The 18,602-nt window shown below is 36.4% G+C and overlaps 1 protein-coding gene across 2 annotated transcripts in view; it reads right to left on the reverse strand.

Annotated features, from left to right (window-relative positions):
* The window catches only part of ALCAM (activated leukocyte cell adhesion molecule), a 214,814-nt gene that overhangs the window by 24,904 nt on the left and 171,308 nt on the right, over positions 1-18,602 (reverse strand). For both annotated transcript variants that reach the window (XM_030329143.1, XM_030329141.1), the window contains exons 7-11: positions 10,341-10,468; positions 8,632-8,764; positions 4,730-4,842; positions 2,364-2,499; positions 2,123-2,256 (exon numbers count right to left, since the gene is read on the reverse strand). In XM_030329143.1, the coding sequence (XP_030185003.1) occupies positions 2,123-2,256; positions 2,364-2,499; positions 4,730-4,842; positions 8,632-8,764; positions 10,341-10,468 (644 nt within the window). The remainder of the gene's footprint in view (positions 1-2,122; positions 2,257-2,363; positions 2,500-4,729; positions 4,843-8,631; positions 8,765-10,340; positions 10,469-18,602) is intronic.

The following is an 18,602-nucleotide window of genomic DNA, read 5'->3' on the forward strand; positions in this document are numbered from 1 at the left end:
GTAAGTTCATTTGTTCTTTGTGAGGTGTTAATGAGGACATATCATTGCAATTCAATTCCTCCAAAAATAAGAGATAATTCACTTTATTTGTATTTTTTATTTTTTTAAGCAATCTCTACACCCAGCATGGGGCTTGAATTTACAAACCTGAGATCAAAAGTCGTGTGCAACACTGACTGAGCCACCCAGTTGCTCCGAGACAATTCACTTTAATCTCTTTCCCAGGACTTGACTCCAAGGGCCAACTGGATTAAAGCAAATATGTACTTGGACTCTTTTATGAGTTGTGTTATGCACACCATGTCCTACATTGTTCTTTGCTTCCTCCAACTATACTGTAAGAGCCTTGAGGTCATAGGATAGTCTCTTGCTTAGGGAGATTATCTACTCCCTGGGACAGGAGTGGTTAGAGGCATCAGTAGTTATAAAATAATAGATTCACCATGTGACTGAGCAGGGAACAAATAAAAGATTATGGATGGATCAGCACAAATCTAGAACAAGAAAAATAACATATCACCTAGTGGGCTAGAATCAATCCTTCTCCTTGACAATGAAGAATGGCATTGTTATTTTTATCCTCATAGTAAGTTCACATGCTACTTTTCCACTTCCCACTAGTATTTCTCACATGACTTTCCCACTGAGTCTTTGCTTTTGTTTTATCTCTGTAAAATGTATTTATTCATTTCAAGGGTGGCCTTTTAAATCTTTCTATCTGTTCATCAAATATCTGTTGTGTGCTTATTTTTCTATTTTCCAGTATATAAAGGTGGTTTTTTTTTTTTGCTATAATTATCACTTAATTGAACTAGAAACAAAAATAATTGAACAGAAAACAGTCATTTTTGATGCTAAAAAAAACATAGATCTGTACACTGTCAGCAATTCTGGTGTTTCTTGGTTTTTTTTCTGAAATAAGAAAATTGAATTTCCTTAGAGTCAAAGTGTCTAGAGACATTTTGCCTTCCTCACGTATGCTGCCTTGTGTGTCCCCATCACACCCAATCAATCAGGAGTCATTTGCTTCAAGTATGTCCACTCCTTTGGGGACCTTCCATACTTGGAGTTATGCAAATACATATGCATCACTCACAGGTAAAAGAGCCAAAATTCACCTTGCTCTGCAAAATTATGTTGTATAAGCTGGACCAGCAGCCCAACTTCCATGGCAGAGAAAGAGTGGAAATTTTAACTTAAAACTAAATGCAACTCTGCTTTATGAATGCCTTCTCGGATTTCAATTGTGTCCAAAGCTGGGAAGAAGGCAGCACAGGAGATTCAGATAATCAAATGGCACTGCTGGGTGTTCCTAAAGGGTCTTTAACTGGCTCCACTAAGAACAGGGCCATGAAAACTACCGTAGAGAAAATGGAATGAACAAGTATGTCAGTAACCCAAGCAGACTAGCAATTTAATGGGATGACAGTACTGAACCCCTAGTGACAGGTCAGATTCTATTATTATTATTATTATTTCTGTCAAACAGAAAATTATTGGTAGTGTCCATAAGTTATTAGCCCTTTACTATTATTAAAATGTCCTGACAAAGGTACAAATATTAAAGTTTGCTTTATGTCTACTTTTGTTCAGAAGGAAACATCCTAGAGAGACACTATCTATTTAGCCAGCCTTATTCTGGCCCTAGCCTTGGCATACACAAATTAGACCATATGTTTACAAATGGTGACTGTGTTCTTCACCACCCCCCAGGGCCCAGTTTTAAAAAGAAATATCCCTTAACGTGCATAAGTAAGCAAAGTAATGGAGGCCACTTATACTCAGATGTGTAAGTTTATGATGCAGAAAAGTGTATACCTTAATGTTTTAATCACCCAAGTTTCAGAAATTAATGACCATTGAACAGCACTCAATTTACATTCTTTTAAAAACAGATACTGACCACAACATAATGATTCTTCCCTTCTCCATGGCCCTGGGATTTAAAATTTCTCTTTGAGCCATGTTCTTTCCTTCGGAAAAATTAGGAAGTTAACAAAAGCTTCCTCTGAGAATATACTGCAAATTTCATGCTGCTAACAAGCTAGCCTACAGTTTAGGTACTTCAGTAAAACCCCACATCATACCAAGTACAGCACATAACAAGAAGACAAATACTTGCTTGGTTTATGACGCTTCCACTGCCAGTAATTGTCCACTGTATAGCTGGCTTCGGAAAACCTTCCACATGGCAGATTATTGTTTTAGACAGTCCACTGGGATCAGTTTTCTTTGTCATTTTGATTTGAGGTTTTCCTGCAATATCATTACAATTAAAGTAAGATGTTGAACAGAGCTCTTAAGAGAAACTAGATACCAAATTCTCAAAGAAAATTTTGAATTGGTGTGCCAGTATTTATTACCTTCTACGATCAGTGTCAACGACTCTCTTTTCTTTAGGCCTTCCACCTCCTGCAGAGCAGTTTCACAGACATAGTTTCCAGCGTCCTGATAATGGAGACTAGAAAATGATGGGCTAGATCGAAGCCTGATGTTATCCTGATTAAATAAGAAGTTAATTACTTCATATGGTCCACATGTATTTATTAATCATGGAGCCTAAAATTATTCTTCTGGGTCTAAAGAAAAGGCAAGTTCCTTTTTCTTAACTTCAGATGCTTTCAAAAATAGATTTCCCTTTTCCTTTGTAGTTTTACAGATTCAGTTTTATTTCACTGTCTTATTTACTGAATTTATAATTTGGAACAAATTCATACACTTCTAAGACTCAGTTTCCTTATTATTGAAGTAGGATAATAATCTTACCATACTGAATTGTGAGGACTTAATTATATAAGTAATAAGAACTTTCAGGAAAGTTCCCAATTAATAACAGCTACCCCTTGTAGTAAATGTAGATGAACTAGTATTGAAAGACCCTGGAGACCCACGCTATGTTATCAATGATAGGCATAAATGCTAGAAATGTCATTTTCTCAAGACATGGGATCCATTGCAGTGCCATGACAATCATGACAAAATGCTTTTTAAAGAAACCATTAATAACAGCTTACTATCCTAATTTCTATGAACAAAGGAAATAGCATTTAATTTAAAAAATCACTTGATATACAGAAAACAATTCTATCATTACCAGTAATAGAAATTCTCCTAAGCAGAAAACTAAACACAATCTTAAAATCATGTGGTCTTTCCCCACTGTGAATTTTTCTCCACTCCTCATCAGCTAATCAGTGGCCAGGTAATCTTGATCAGCCCTATTGACATTAGGCATTCAATTAACAACAGTGACTGCATCTGCAGATGTAGAAACTGGTTTAGCCAAGTAAATTTAGTTTCTCTAGTCCTGTAGTAAAACAAACTATGAGTGCTTGTATGATTGCTGAGTAGTCTAGTTGCCTAGAATTTGTCTAGTCCTTTGACCATCAACGACTACAAATACATCCTATTAAATATGCAGTCTACAGAGTGACATTTTAATTATCTGAATGAACACAAGAAGAGTGAGGAGGCTAAAAGAAAATAAAATACAAAGGTGAGCTTTACAAGAAAAAAGCAAGTCACAGGGGATCTAGTGTTAGATCAAAAAGCAATACAAGGGGTGCCTGGGTGGCTCAGTTGGTTAAGCACCCGACTTTGGCTCAGGTCACGATCTCATGGTTTGTGGATTCGAGTCCCGCGTCAGGCTCTATGCTGACAGCTCAGAGCCTGGAGCCTGCTTCGGATACTGTGTATCCCCCTCTCTCTGCCCCTCCCATGTTCACTCTCTGTCTCTCTCTGTCTCTCAATAATAAATAAATGTTTAAAAAATTTTAAAAAATCAATACAAAATAATGTATATTTTCAGCAAGGAGAAATTCTAACGATACGTTTTTTTATAAAGACAATTCTTGTCAACTCCTATGTGAAATGGTTTGTATGTGTTTGTCAACACATGCACTGGATGTTTAGATATACTAGCCAATGATTTCCTGGTGGGATTATAGTTACCATCTTTCCCTCTGGTGATAACCTTGTCTCAAGTTACCAATTACCAATCCTACTATCACACTCTAAAAAGAACAGTGATTAGGTTCCCAGTAATTGTTTACATTTCAGACAATTACAAGAATATAAGCACTCACTCAGGAAATACTGACCAAGTTCCACTGTGATCGACTATGGCCCAGGGATGAAAAGAGATCCCTACCTTCAAGGAGCTACTAATTCAATGAACTCACATTCAGACACTTAAGATCAGTTTCAGCAGAGAAGCTGAACATTGGGTGATCAGAAGCACAGCATTTACTGTACCCAGTGAGGCCTGAATTGGAATCTAACTCTGTCACTTGAGACCTTTCTGATTTCTCTCACACCAGCTTCTTTATGAATAACATGAGGATATAATAAATGTCTGCATATTTCATAGGGGTCTTGTGAGAATAATGTGGCTTAAAACACACTGAAAATTGTTAAGCTCTACAGCATGTAACTGCATACATGTGTGTGTCTGTGAGCATGTGTGTATGTGTAGAATTAGTAGATACACACAAATCAATGTCCCAAGGTAAAGTTCAGACAACCAATAATGGATGCCATAGTGTTGTTGAGTACCTCTAAAATTTGATTGTGACATCATTATATTATTATAATGTAGAGAAAAAGCATGAGTGTGGGTGTATAAACATCTTACCCATGGATATACATATTTAGATGTCATATAAAATGCAAAAGAAGCCAAAAAGGAGTCAGTCCAAACAGTGTAACAGTACCAAGGGATCATACTTACTTTCATCCATACCACAGTTGCATTCCTACTAGCAGATATCGTGCATGACACAGGCAAGGCATCACCAATCTGCTTGGTCACTTCCCCACTTGGGTTTAAGGACAAATCCAAATCTGTGAAGCAGAAAATCTGCTTGAAATGCAAACTCCAGGAAAGGAAGATAGTCAAAATATTTTTGAGAAGAAAAGATGAAAGAAAAAAAATCCTTCTAACTGTAGTCAAAATTCAGAACTGATTTATGTGACCAAAATAACTGAACTGTAGCATAATAAGTCCAGTATTTCAAGCCAGCTTTGAGACCAGTTTGGACATGTGAATGGTCAATCTACTTGATTATGCATTTATTTGGAGTTAACATGACTGATGTTTTGACTGCATATAAGTATTCCCCTGGGGTCTATTACCTTAAGAAAAATATTTCTTTAATACTTCTGGAAGAAACGAAAGATGATGACTAGGTAAATATTATAAAAAGAGTTAAGCCATGCCAGGAGAAAATCAAGTATATTTAGACAGCAGGTGATAATGTGAAAAACCATGAGGTAGTCTGGTTCTTCAGAGAGAATTGACTATAGTAGATTTTTAAAAAATGCTATTCCATTTCTCAGGCAGTTGAAATTTTAAATAAGATCAGTTGTTAAGTACATTCTTGGCAGGTATCATTTTTAAAATAGAGTATAAAAACATCTAAGTAGGCATAATCTTTCAGATGGAAAGTAATTTCTATAAAATCTTACTATCACAGTATGATCTGTATGAGGAAAATTTAATTCAATAGAACAAACATTTATTGTGCAGCTACTATGTTTCAAGCTCTGACAGAGATACAGAAATGAATAGAAGCTTACAATTTACAATTTTTGAGGTAGAAGTAATACGCACTCAACTATGTGACTCTAATACAGCAGCAGCTCAATGAATATTTGTTGAAAAACTAAAGGAAGGGCTACAAATGGAGGTACAAGCAAAGACTTATGGGAGTGTAGAGAACAGAGCCAAACTGGGTTTCAAACCACTGATAAAGGCCTTGTATAGGAGACAGTGTCTGCTTGTGGTCCCTGACTGTTGAGAAGGGCTTTGATAAATGGAGAAACAGGGAAACTCCTGCCACATAAACAAAGGCAAAGAGCTGAGGGCGTATGGCAGCTTTAATAGTGGTGAGTAATCTACTATGAATGATTATAACACATGAAAGATAAACCTATATAATTAGTAGAAGCCAGACCCTAAAGGACTGTGCTTACCTTGCTAAGAGTTGAGACTTTATTCTATGGCAGTGGGGATTTCCTATTGCACCCTGTGCTTTTCCTTGGTTTTACACGTTATAACTTAAGTTCACTGATTGTTTGTTAACATCCTTTTTAATACTTGTTTTTCCTGTTAGGGTGTAAGAACTATTGGGGTGCCTCAGTGGGTTAAGTGTCCAACTCTGGATTTTGGCTCAGGTCGTGATCTGTGGTTCACAGGATCGAGCGCCGTGTCAAGCTCCGCGCTGACAGCATGGCGCCTGCTTGGGATTCTCTCTCTCTCCCTCTCTCTCAAAATAAATAAACTTTAAAGAGATAAAAAATACATAAAGATTGTAAGAACTGTGAAGGTAGGAGCCATTCCTTGAGTTGTTACTGAGTATCCACAATGTCTGCTACATGGTAGGCTCTGAAACACAATTACTGAATGAAAGAAAGAAGCATGCTTTCGCCGTTTCTCATTAATATTAAAATATGCATTGTCACAGAGAAAAGTGGAGTTTCCTCAGAAAGTTTGAGTCAATTACACTTAGATGAACATCCTATTCAGGGAGAGTTAGAAGCTTTTACTCGTCGGACAGTTAACTTGCCGGTGAGGAGATAAGAGAAGTGATTTTAAAGGATGATGATGGACTTTGGAAGTTCTGATGAGGACTCTATCTGTGCATGAATCGGCAGAGGAATAGTAGATGTTTCATCAGCAACTATGGATCTGTGGGCGGGAAGCCCTGACGACCTTCTGCAAACATGTGCAAGCGTGGCTTGCTGCCTCTCTATCCATACTCCCTTTAGTCATCTATGCAAAGGAGACAAATCTTGTTTTCAGACAACAAACAACAATCAAGGATAAATGGACCAAAAAATAGGATTTTTATGTTTTCATTTCATGTAATTCAGAGTAAAATCTTGTTTTATTTGTAGTTAAAGAGAAATACAGTCCTTAAAGCCCAATGTGATAGTCGACCTTTCAAAACCAAAAATCATTTCAATCCAATTAAGTGCAGTGAAATCCAATTAAGTTGTTACATACTTTTGTTTATTTTATTTTTTTCTTTATTACAGTTGATCATTGAGCTACAATGTGGCTGCACCCAAGTCTTTTGCCTTATCACTCTGTTATCTATCCATCCCTGCTGATCTACAAGTAACACAAATAAGGGCGCTTTCCTTTTAGGGTCTCTTAAATATAAGCTTACTGTACCATCTCCAAGCACTGGATTATTGGTATTGGCCCACAGATCTCATGGACAATGATATCAGGGAGTTATTTTATAGGCAGTTCTATCTGCTGGTTATGTTCTCTCACTTCATTTCTTTTGGGGGATGGGGTGGTCATGGAACAGGCTAGATAAATGGTCCCAGGACTGACTGGTCCCCAGAGAAAAAGTAGCATTGTTGTTATCCTGAGAGGTCACTGCTTTCTTTCTAACCAGCTTCTGATGGCAGACACACTCAGATCTATACAACATGAACATGGAACAAACAGAGAAATGGCCTGGCGGTGAACATTTCTTAACAGTTTGCTGTTTTTCTAGGGTTCCCCAGGGTGTGCTCCCAACATCAGACACTCAAAGCAGCCATCTGGTTACTCTCTTCCCCAGTGTGTAGCTTTGTATCTCCCTCAAAGTCTTAGCTTCCATTCTATATGTTTTCCAAGCATTATAGGCAGAAAGGAAGACTTACAATCATTACCTCAGAAGAATTTCAAAAGTCTCTTTTGGTTTTGAAACAACAAAACCCCTCATACTCAATGGGATTATAGCAGATCACGTCTAGAGAAACTTTCTTGCAATGGATCATGTCTTGAGGTGCTACTGGGTACAAAGGACTTACTAGAAAAGTTTGGCCTATACCTCCAAGCAAGACTGACATTTGCCTAAAGCACTCTGTAAATTGTAGTGTCACTGGGGAATGGTTCAAATTAGTTCCCCATTTCCATAATGCATCAGGTGCATCAAGAATATAGACTGTCAGCAGTTTCAAAGTAAAGGACTTAAGGTGCTTTTTTGTGTGTATATTTTTTCCTATCACACTAGAGTAAATATAACTATTGGAGTATATGGAGATCAAAAGCAGGTTAACGGTTAATGAATAGGTATGTTTAGGGTGATTTTGAAGAGGTTCTATTTCCAGAAATTTTCTATCCTTCTATACACACAATAAATGGCTTTTAGTGGTCTCTACCTCTGCTGCTTCCAAAAGTTGAGTCTATAGTAACTTTATGTTGGTTGGGTTTGGGCACTAATGATATTCTGCAATAAAAAAATTTAAAATATATTTAATCTATACTTTTTTTCTGGGCCAAGTGCAAACACTGTGAACTTTGAGAACATCTAAGTATTTTCTTAAAATACAAAACGAGTACTTTCTTTAAGATCCCCATGAATATTTTGTTAATAGCACAAATAGAAGAGATTTAGAAAGGAGATGGAAGTTTTCCACTGCCAAAAGTTGCACTTGTTAGATCCACTCCAGATTTCAATAATGCAGTGGAAATCTGGACCAAAGCTGAGTTTGCTTTGATGCACTTAATAAGCCTATTGAAAGCACACATCATTTGAGAAAAATATAGTTGCAATTTACTTGAAAAGACAGCTAGTTAGACTATTAGAGGCCTTTAAAGTGAAGTTGGTAATGAAGAATAAGGTGACTTACAGTGAACTGTGATGGCTGTTGAAGCAATCATGCTTCTTTTGTCTATCAGGGAGCATTTGTAGTCTCCTGTTGCATTGCGCCTCACATCTGTCAACGTGTAAGTATTTGAGCTTCTTATTCCTTCAGGCTGTCCCTTTTGGTAGAGGTAAAATGTCAGATGATTACACTTGGTAGCTACAATGAGATGAGTTGTATTTCTTGATGAAAATGGCATTTTCTTATGTAAGAAAAAAAGGAACGTGTTTCTATGATTGGACAAATGAGAGTAGAGTTTGTGTTATCTGATTTCTGGAAAAATAACTGAGATTTGGGTTCTAAGGAAATTGAGGAGCTCATATACATGGTATGGATGACATCTATTCCATTGATAGCATGGCTCGGATTTGAGGGTTAAGGCAGGTTTTTTTTTTAATTCTAAAACTTCATTTTATATTTATGCCTTGACTAATTCAACAAATATATTTGAGGCAGCTTAAAACATACCACATATCCAAATAAAAAGGAGAGAAAAACAAGAAAGGAAGGAATAAAGGAAGGGAAGAAGAGGGGGGAGGGATGAAGGGAATGGGGAGAAAAAGAGAAAGATAGGAGAAAATAATTTTTTAAAAAGTGAAGAAAAGAATTAATAAACTAAGAATAGAAAGAATATAGATGAACTAAGAGCACATAGTAACAACAACAACAACAACAACAAACCCATAATCATTAGATATTATTGCTAAAACAAAGACACAAATTTGTCAAATGTGTCAAATTTGGCTATTAGGATAGCCAAAGTAGAAACATAATTAGTTTCAGAAGTCCATTTGCATATGAAACAAAAGCAATATGTCAATTTATTAGGAGAAACAAAGTTTTCTACCAATATTTAAGTCTAAAAGAAATCAGTTATGTTAGTCTTCTGAGTAATGTAGTAGATGATATTCTTAAACATTACTGAGAAACGTAGTAGGTGACATTTGTAAACATATCCCTTCAATAAATGCAATATAAAGTTGTATATGGCTTCTCTCAGTGGAAGGTTATGTCGTACCCAAACCTGGGAAGAGCTCTGGGAGAACTAACTAGTATCTCAGACAGCTCTCTCTATCTGGCTCCATACCACTAGATGTCTAGAATACATCCCAGAGGAATGCTCCAAATTATCCTCTGTCTGTATCATTCTTTTCAGCTATGATACTGACAAAAGCTGATGGCCCTTCAAGACCATATATGGTGGCAAGATATAGCCCCTAGTTTTATTTTATCTAGCTAAATATAACACACAACAGAATGGTCCTACTTTGGAGGTTCAGAGATGTGTTCATGAAGGCATTGTGTGTAGACCTAGAATCTACATCAAGCCATTTGCTGTCATCATTCTTCATTTTAGAGTTACCTGTTTTTGAAGAGATTTTTATAGCTTATCTGGATAATGAAAACTTGAGTTTTTGTAATTATGGTTTCCTATGAGCAGCTTTTTATCTCTTTTCCCCTGAAATCTCTTAACACTGAGGGAAAAGGCAGGATCACTGGCAGATGCCAAAAACAATCACAAAAAAACCCCCACAACTTTCAAAGGACATTCTACAGGTGTCCCTTTTCCCCAAGAATAACACCGTTCTCTCTTAAGCTGCCCAAGTACATACAATTTTTAATGTCAGCTAGCTGCCACACAACAGGACAAAATGATAGTAGTTAAGCCCAAGTAATAATCCGTAAGCACTTACTGGTAAGTAAAACAAAAATTCCTCAGGAGGAGGGTTACCATTTCCCAAGCACTTGAGAGTGATGTTATCCCCTTCTTTGATGGCATTTTTTGATGGCAGCACTTGTATTGTCACTTGTTCAGTAGGATCTACAACAGTCACAGACACAAGTTAACCATTTTCATCAAGTACCAAATTACTCTGTACATACAATATAAATGACTAAATTATACACAATTTTCTCAAGAAGCTAGTAATGGTAATTACTTAAATGTATCTTTTTATAGAGGGATTGGAGTTAATAGCTACTTGCTAAAACAAGTACTAATCTTGGTTAGAGCAAACTACAAAGAGACCTTGTTACATAAAAACCAATTTCTTCTTAGCAAAATGTCTTTAACTGAGGTAGAAATGACCATAATTATTTTATGTGTAAAAGACCAGTAGGAACAATCTCACTGCATGATTTCATTATAAGGACATTTAACTCTATTATATGAACCTCACGGTTTGGAAAGACTGGATCAGCTAGCATAGTGGCTAAAACTGTTAGGTCACCCCTATGCTCATCTTATATAATAATACCTTATATTGAATAAAAAGAGACATGAGCTAAACAACCAGCAAGACTTTGGGCACGCAGGAGAGTAGATCAGTTTTCAAAAAGATGAATCCTGTGAACTGAAGGAGATCCTTAACCCAGTCAACAGGACTGTAAATGTATTGTAATTCTGTTCTGTTCATTGGGGCAAAGGTGTACTTTCCATTCCATTTTAGTCACTTTTTATGGAGAAAATAGGGCTAAAGGGTATTCTTTAGTAGAGGCTACTGCTAATAGTAGAACACTAAAGAAATTAAAGGCTTGGATACAATGGACTATATGTAGCAAACAGGAAATAAGAGGAGGGGGTGTTGGCAGTTATAAATGACCCACTTTCTAATATACATACTTGTTATATAGCTGGATAATAAGAATAATAGAATAAGAGTAGGAGTAGAATAATAATCTATGAAGACTTACTTTTTTTATTAGCTAATAAAACAAATAAGTGATAGATTCTGAGGTGTTTTTTTTTTCTATCTCTTGCTATCATTTCTTTCTCTTCCCAAAATCAAAATGCATACAAAACTTAAAAGGGTTGATATAGATTACTTTGTTGCCTTTTCTTCATGCATGGGGTCTCTGAATTATTTGCTCAGGATGTTCTGAAGGTAAACAGTGATTGGTTTAATATACTTTTTGTTAGTTTTCCTGAACTTCCGTGAGGAAGTTCCTTGATCAGCAGTTCCCAGTAGGGTTGGAAAGTAAATAAAGTTTGTTTTTTGCCACCCCCCTCTCTGACCTTCCATTTCTAGGTCTTCTTCACTCTTTTATGTGGCCCTTCATTGACAGTTTTGTCCTGTCGCTTGTCACTGTGAGACTACTCAATCAAAACTGACATCAGAACAGATAGGGATCACAATCTATTTGACTTTCTGCTTTATTTCAAAACTTCCCTTCTCTGTGTCCTCTTCAATAGGTTCTGCTCTGCATTAGAGAACTGAAGAACTACAATGAGATCAGAGAGATGTGAGTTTTAACAGTAACTTTCTAGATGTTCAATGAACATGCCTCAAACAAAATCAACCATCACTTGCTCTCCCGTTGTCCCTATTTTGCTCTGTCCATTAGTAAATCATTCTGCCAGGTATTCTGCCTTTCTCTTATCTACTCTGTCACCAAGTCTTAGTGATCAATACTATTTTTTGCATCTGATTCTCTCCTTTTATTCCTACTAACACTTCTATAATCCAAGTTCTCCCACAGATTACCTGAAATACTACCCTCAAACTTTAGTCAGTCCCTCATTCTAATCCTTCACATACATATTTCCTTTAAATCAGTTTTGAAGTAGTGTTTTGAATATTACAATGATATGCAAGATCCTTCATGTGATACCAATATGTGAAGATTGAAATAAAAATTTCTTAACCTTGTACCCATAATTGCCTTCAACTAGTTCAAGTATATATCTATATATACCACTACATAATAAGCAAGAGTCTATTTTAAATTTTCCTTGTCCCATCTTTCCATTTATGCTCTGCCCAATCATGAATTCATTTGTTTAGCTAATATTTATTTTGTGCAGGCACTAAGTGCTAAAGTTATAAAGTTGAAAACAGCATGGTTTTCAATCTATTTATAAGGTCTGTAACAACATAAAAATTGCATATAATGTGATCATTGGTAGCTTATAGATGCATAAGACTGGGAAGGATATTGTAGGAGTTGATGCTATAGCTGGGTTTTAAAGAATAAGTAGGTGTTTGCTAGAAAATAAAAGTAAGGTAGTGACAGCAAATGGATAGGCAAGTAAGCAGTATTCTATGGGAGGCATCTGGAAAACAGAACAAGATGGAAGAAGATACAGTGAAGTGGTAAAGATTGAGACCATGGCTGCAAGAGATTCAAGGCATATCAAAATTGGGAGTGTTAAGAGAAGAGGGAAAGAAAAATCTTGGTTCACAAAAGTAGACTTAGGGAATCCCAAGACTCCATCAAACATGATAACATTCAGATCACAGGAGTTCCAGAAGAAGAGAGAGAAATAGGGGCAGAAGTTTTATTTGAGGAAATTATAGGTGAAAACTTTCCGAATCTGGGGAAGGAAACCAACATCCAAAGCCAAGAGGCACAGAGAGCTCCCTCAAAATCAACAAAACCAGGTCAACATGAAGACATATTGTAGTTAAATTTACAAAATATAAAGATAAAAAAAATCCTAAAAACACCAAGACAAAAGAAGTCCATAATTTATAAGGGAAGACCAATAAGGTTAGTAGCAGATCTCTCCACAGAAACTTGGCAGGTCCTAAGGGAGTGGCATAATATATTCAACATGCTGAATGGGAAAAATCTGCAGGCAAGAATACTCTATCCAGCAAGGTTATCATTCAGAGTAGAAGGAGAGATAAAGAGTTTTCCAGACAAACAAAAATTAAAGGAGTTTGTGATCACTAAACCAGTCCTGTAAGAACTATTTAAGGGAACTCTTTGAATAGGAAAGAAAGAATGACAATGACAAAGACTAGAAAGGGACAGAGAAAATCTCCAGAACAATGACAAAACAAGTCATAAAATGGCACTTAATTCATATATATCAATAACTACTCTGAGTGTAAATGAACTAAAAGCTCTAATCAAAATACATAGGGTATCGGAATTGATTAAAAAATAAAAACAAGACCCATCTATATGCAGCCTACAAGAGACTCATTTTAGGCCTAAGGACCCCTGCAGATTGAAAGTGAGGGGATAGAAAAACATTTAGCGCACAAATCGATGCCAAAAGAAAGTTAGGGTAGCAATTCTTACATCAGAAAACTAGATTTTAAGCCAAGGACTATAACAAGAGGTAAATAGGGGCACTATATCATAATAAATGGGTCTATCCAACAAGAAGCCCTAAAAATTGTAAATATTTATTCCCCCAACTTGGAAGAACCCAAATATGTAAAACAATAACAAACACACAGGAATACATCAATAATAATACAATAATAGAAGAGGACTTTAACACTCCACTTATATCACTGGACAGATCATCAAAGCAAAAATCAACAAGGAAACAAGGGCTTTGAATGATACACTAGACCAGATGGACTAAACAGATATATCAAGAACATTTCATTCTAAAGTAGAAGAATACACATTCTTTCAAGTGCACATGGGACATTCTCCAGAATAGATCACGTAGTAGGTCATAAATCAGGCCTTGACAAGTAACAAAAATTGAGATCATACCATGTATATTTTCTGACCACACTGCTATGAAACTTGAAGTCAACCATAAGAAAAAATTTGGAAAGACCACAAATACATGGAGGTTAAAGAACATCCTACTCAAGAATGAATAGGTCAAACAGGACATTAAAGAAAAAACCAAGGAAATATAGGGAAACAAATGAAAATGAAAACATGGAGGTCCAAAACCTTTGAGATGTAGCAAAAGCAGTCATAAAAGAGAAGTATATAGCAATACAGTCCTACCTCAAGAAGCAAGAAAAATCTCAAATACATAATTAAACCTTACACCAAAAGGAGCTAGAATAACAACAACAAATGAAGCCTAAAGCCAGTAGAAGGAGGGAAATAATAAAAATTAGAAGAGAAATAAAGGATACAGAAACAAACAAACAGCTAGAACAGATCAATGAAACCAGCAGCTGGTTCTTTGAAAAAATTAATAAAATTGATAAACCCCTTTTTCTAAAGAAAAAAGAAAGGACCCAAATAAATAAAATCACAAATGAGACAGGAGAAATAACAACCAACATAACAAGAATACAAACACTTATAAGAGAATATTATGAAAAATTATATGGTGACAAATTGGACAATCTGGAAAAAATGGATAAATTCCTAGAAACATATAAACTACCAAAACTGAAATAGGAAGAAACAGAAAATGCGAACAGACCAAAAACCAGCAAAGAAATTGAATCAATAATCACAAATCTCCCAACAAACGTAAGTCCAGGGCCAGAAGGCTTCACAGGGGAATTCTACCAAACATTTAGAGAAGAGATAATACCTATTCTTCTCAAACTACTCCAAAAACTAGAAAAGGAAGGAAAACGTCCAAACTCATTCTATGAGGTCAGCATTAACCTAATTCCAAAACCAAACAAAGACTCCACTAAAAAAGTGAATTATAGGCCAATATCCCTGATGAACATGGACACAAAAATTCTCAACAAAATACTAGCAAATTGAATCCAACAGTACATTAAAAGAATCATTCACCATGATCAAGTGGGATTTATTCCTTGGTTGCAAGGGTGGTTCAATATTTGCAAATCAATCAACGTTAATACACCAACATTAAGAAAAGAAAGGATAAGAACCATGATACTATCAATGGATGCAGAAAGGACATTTTACAAAGTACAACATCCATTCTTGATAAAAACCCTAAAAACATTAGGGATAGAGGGAATATACCTCAACATAATAAAGGCCACATAAACAACAACAACAACAACAACAAAAACAGCTAATGTCATCCTCAATGGGGAAAAACTAAGACCTTTTCTTCTACCATCAGGAACAAGATAAAGATGTTCACTCTCACCACTATTTTTTTTTTTTAATTTTTTTTTTCAACGTTTATTTATTTTTGGGACAGAGAGAGACAGAGCATGAACGGGGGAGGGGCAGAGAGAGAAGGAGACACAGAATCGGAAACAGGCTCCAGGCTCTGAGCCATCAGCCCAGAGCCCGACGCGGGGCTCGAACTCACAGACTGCGAGATCGTGACCTGGCTGAAGTCGGACGCGTAACCGACTGCGCCACCCAGGCGCCCCACCACTATTTAACATAGTACTGGAAGTTCCAGTCTCACTAATCAAACAACAAAAAGAAATAAAATCCATCCAATCAGCCAGGAAGAAGTCAAACTTTCACTATTTGCAGATGACATGATACTCTGTGTAGAAACCTGAAAGACACCACCAAAAATTGCTAGAACTCATACATGAATTCAGTAGAGTCACAGGACACAAAATCAGTGTCCAGAAACCAATAATGAAGCAGCAGAACAAAAAAAATCAAGGAATCAATCCCATTTACAATTGTACCAAAAACCATAAAATACCTAGGAATAAATGTAACCAAAGAGGTAAAAGTTTTCAGAGTACAGATCTGAAAACTATGAAGCACTCATTAAAGAAATGGAAGATGACACAAAGAAATGCAAAAACTTTCTCTGCTCTTGGAATGGAAGAATAAATATTGTTAAAATGTTGATACTACCCAAAGCAATCTACACATTTAATGCAATCTCTACCAAAATACCACCAGCATTTTTCACAGAGCTAGAACAAACAATCCTACAATTTGTATGGAACCACAAAAGACCCCAAATAGCCAAAGCAACCTTGGAAAAGCAAAGCAAAGCTGGAGGCATCACAATTTTGAACCTTAAGCTATATTATAAAGCTATAGTCATCAAGACAGTATGGTACTAGAACAAAAACAGACACAGATCAATGGAACAGAAAACTCAGAAATGGACCCACAACTATATGATCAACTAAACTTTATCAAAGCAGGAAAGAATATCCAATGGAAAAAAGATAGCCTCTTTACAAATGGTGCTGATAAAACTGGACAGCAACATGCAAAAGAATGAAACTAGATCACCTCCTTACACCATACACAAAAATAAATTCAAAATGGATGAATGACTTAACTGTGAGACAGCAAACCATCAAAATCTTAGAGGACAACAAGGGCAGTAACCTCTTTCACATCAGCCGTAGCAATTTCTTCATAGATATGTCTAGATATGTCTTCTGAGGCAAGAGAAACAAAAGAAACCTGAACTATAAAGGGACCTCACCAAGATGAAGAGCTTCTGCACAGTGAACAAAACAATCAACAAAACTAAAAGCCAATCTTCAGAATGGGAGAATGTATTTGCAAATGACATATCTGATAAGGGATTAGTATTCAAATATACAAAAATGTATAGAACTCAACATCCAAAAAACAAATAATCCAGTTAAAAAATGGGCAGAAGACCATGCCCATGGATGGACATTTTTTGAAAGAAGACATACAAATGGCTAACAGACATATGAAAAGATGCTCAGTATTACCCATCATCAGGGAAACTGAAATCGAAACTACAGTGAGATATCACCTCAAACCTGTCAGAATGGCTAAAATTCACAATACAGGAAACAACAGGCATTGGTGAAGATGCAGAGAAAGGGGAACCTTCTTGCACCATTGGTGGGAGTGCAAACTGGTACAGTCACTCTGTAAAACAGGATGGAGGTTCTTCAAAAAGTTAAAAATAGAACTACCCTATGACCCAGCAATTGCACTATCCTTTACCCAAAGGATACAAAAATACTAATTTGAAAGTTACTTGCACCCTGATGTTTATAGCAGCATTATCAACAATAGTCAAATTGTGGAAAGAGCCAAAATGTCTATCAACTGATGAATGGATAAAGAAGAGTGGGATGTGTGTTTGTATGTGTACACACACACACACACACACACACACACACACATACATATACATACACACATAATGGAATATTACTCAGCCATAAAAAGAATGAAATCTTGCCATTTGCAATGATGTGGATGGAGCTAGAGAGTATCTTGCTAAGCAACATAAATCAAAGACAATTTTATGAAAGAAACATATGATTTCACTCATATACAGAATTTAAGAAACATAACAGAAGAACATAGGGGAAAAGAAAGAGAGAGAGGCAAACCATAAAACAGACTCTTAACTATAGAGAACACACTGAGGGTTGCTGGAGAGGAGATGTGCAGGAGTTGGGTTAAACGGGTGGTGGGGATTAACGAGGGCACTACACTTGTGATGAGTACCTGGTGTCGTATGTAAGTGATGAATCACTAAATCCTACCCCTGAAACTAATATTACACTGTATGTTAACTAACTGGAATTTAAATTAAAACATGGAAGAAAAAATATTTGGGGTGTGAAGGTTAATCTGAGAGATCTGAGGAGTCATTAAAAAACTGTCATCACACAGCACTAACATGGTCACATTTGTTTTTAGAAAGATATTTCTGGCAGCAGCTTGGAGGGCAGTTTGGAGTGAACAAAAGGAATATTATTTTGGAAATCACAGAAATACTGGCGATGACAAATGGTGGCACATTCTTAGGCAGCATCAGAGGCAGAATCAGACAAACATAAAGATTAAAGAACTAGATTCTATAAAACTTTATTACTGACTGGACAGGGTAAGGGAGATGAGGGTAGGAGTAGACTAGTGCATCTTTCTCAAGATAAATTGATCAAATTTCTGTATTATGAATGTATTCTTTGTCCTTTCTGTTTAGCTCCCGCCTTCTCCTCTCTGAAGTCACCTAGAGCGGTGGGTCTCCAAGTGTGGTCCTCTGATGAACAGCATGAGTATCACCAAGGAATTTGTTACACATGCAAAGTGCTGGACCCTTCCCCACAACTACTGGATGAGAAACTTCAGAACAGAATCCAGTGATCTGTGTTCTAAGTCCTTCTGGTAATTCTGATGCACACAAAAGCCTGAGAATCACTGTCCTTGGGCATCTGAGCTTTGGGGGCTATTTTACGGAGTTCTGAGTGTCACTTACCATTTGCAACCTTGCACTGACAATTTCCTCCTGATGTAGTTATCTTATTTCTCTATTGGAGTAGTAAACTCCTTGAATGCCAGGACTATATCTTAAGCACTTTTATATCTTTACTGTGAAGCCCAGCACT

Source organism: Lynx canadensis, chromosome C2 (assembly GCF_007474595.2).
Source record: "Lynx canadensis isolate LIC74 chromosome C2, mLynCan4.pri.v2, whole genome shotgun sequence".
Lineage (NCBI taxonomy): Eukaryota > Metazoa > Chordata > Mammalia > Carnivora > Felidae > Lynx > Lynx canadensis.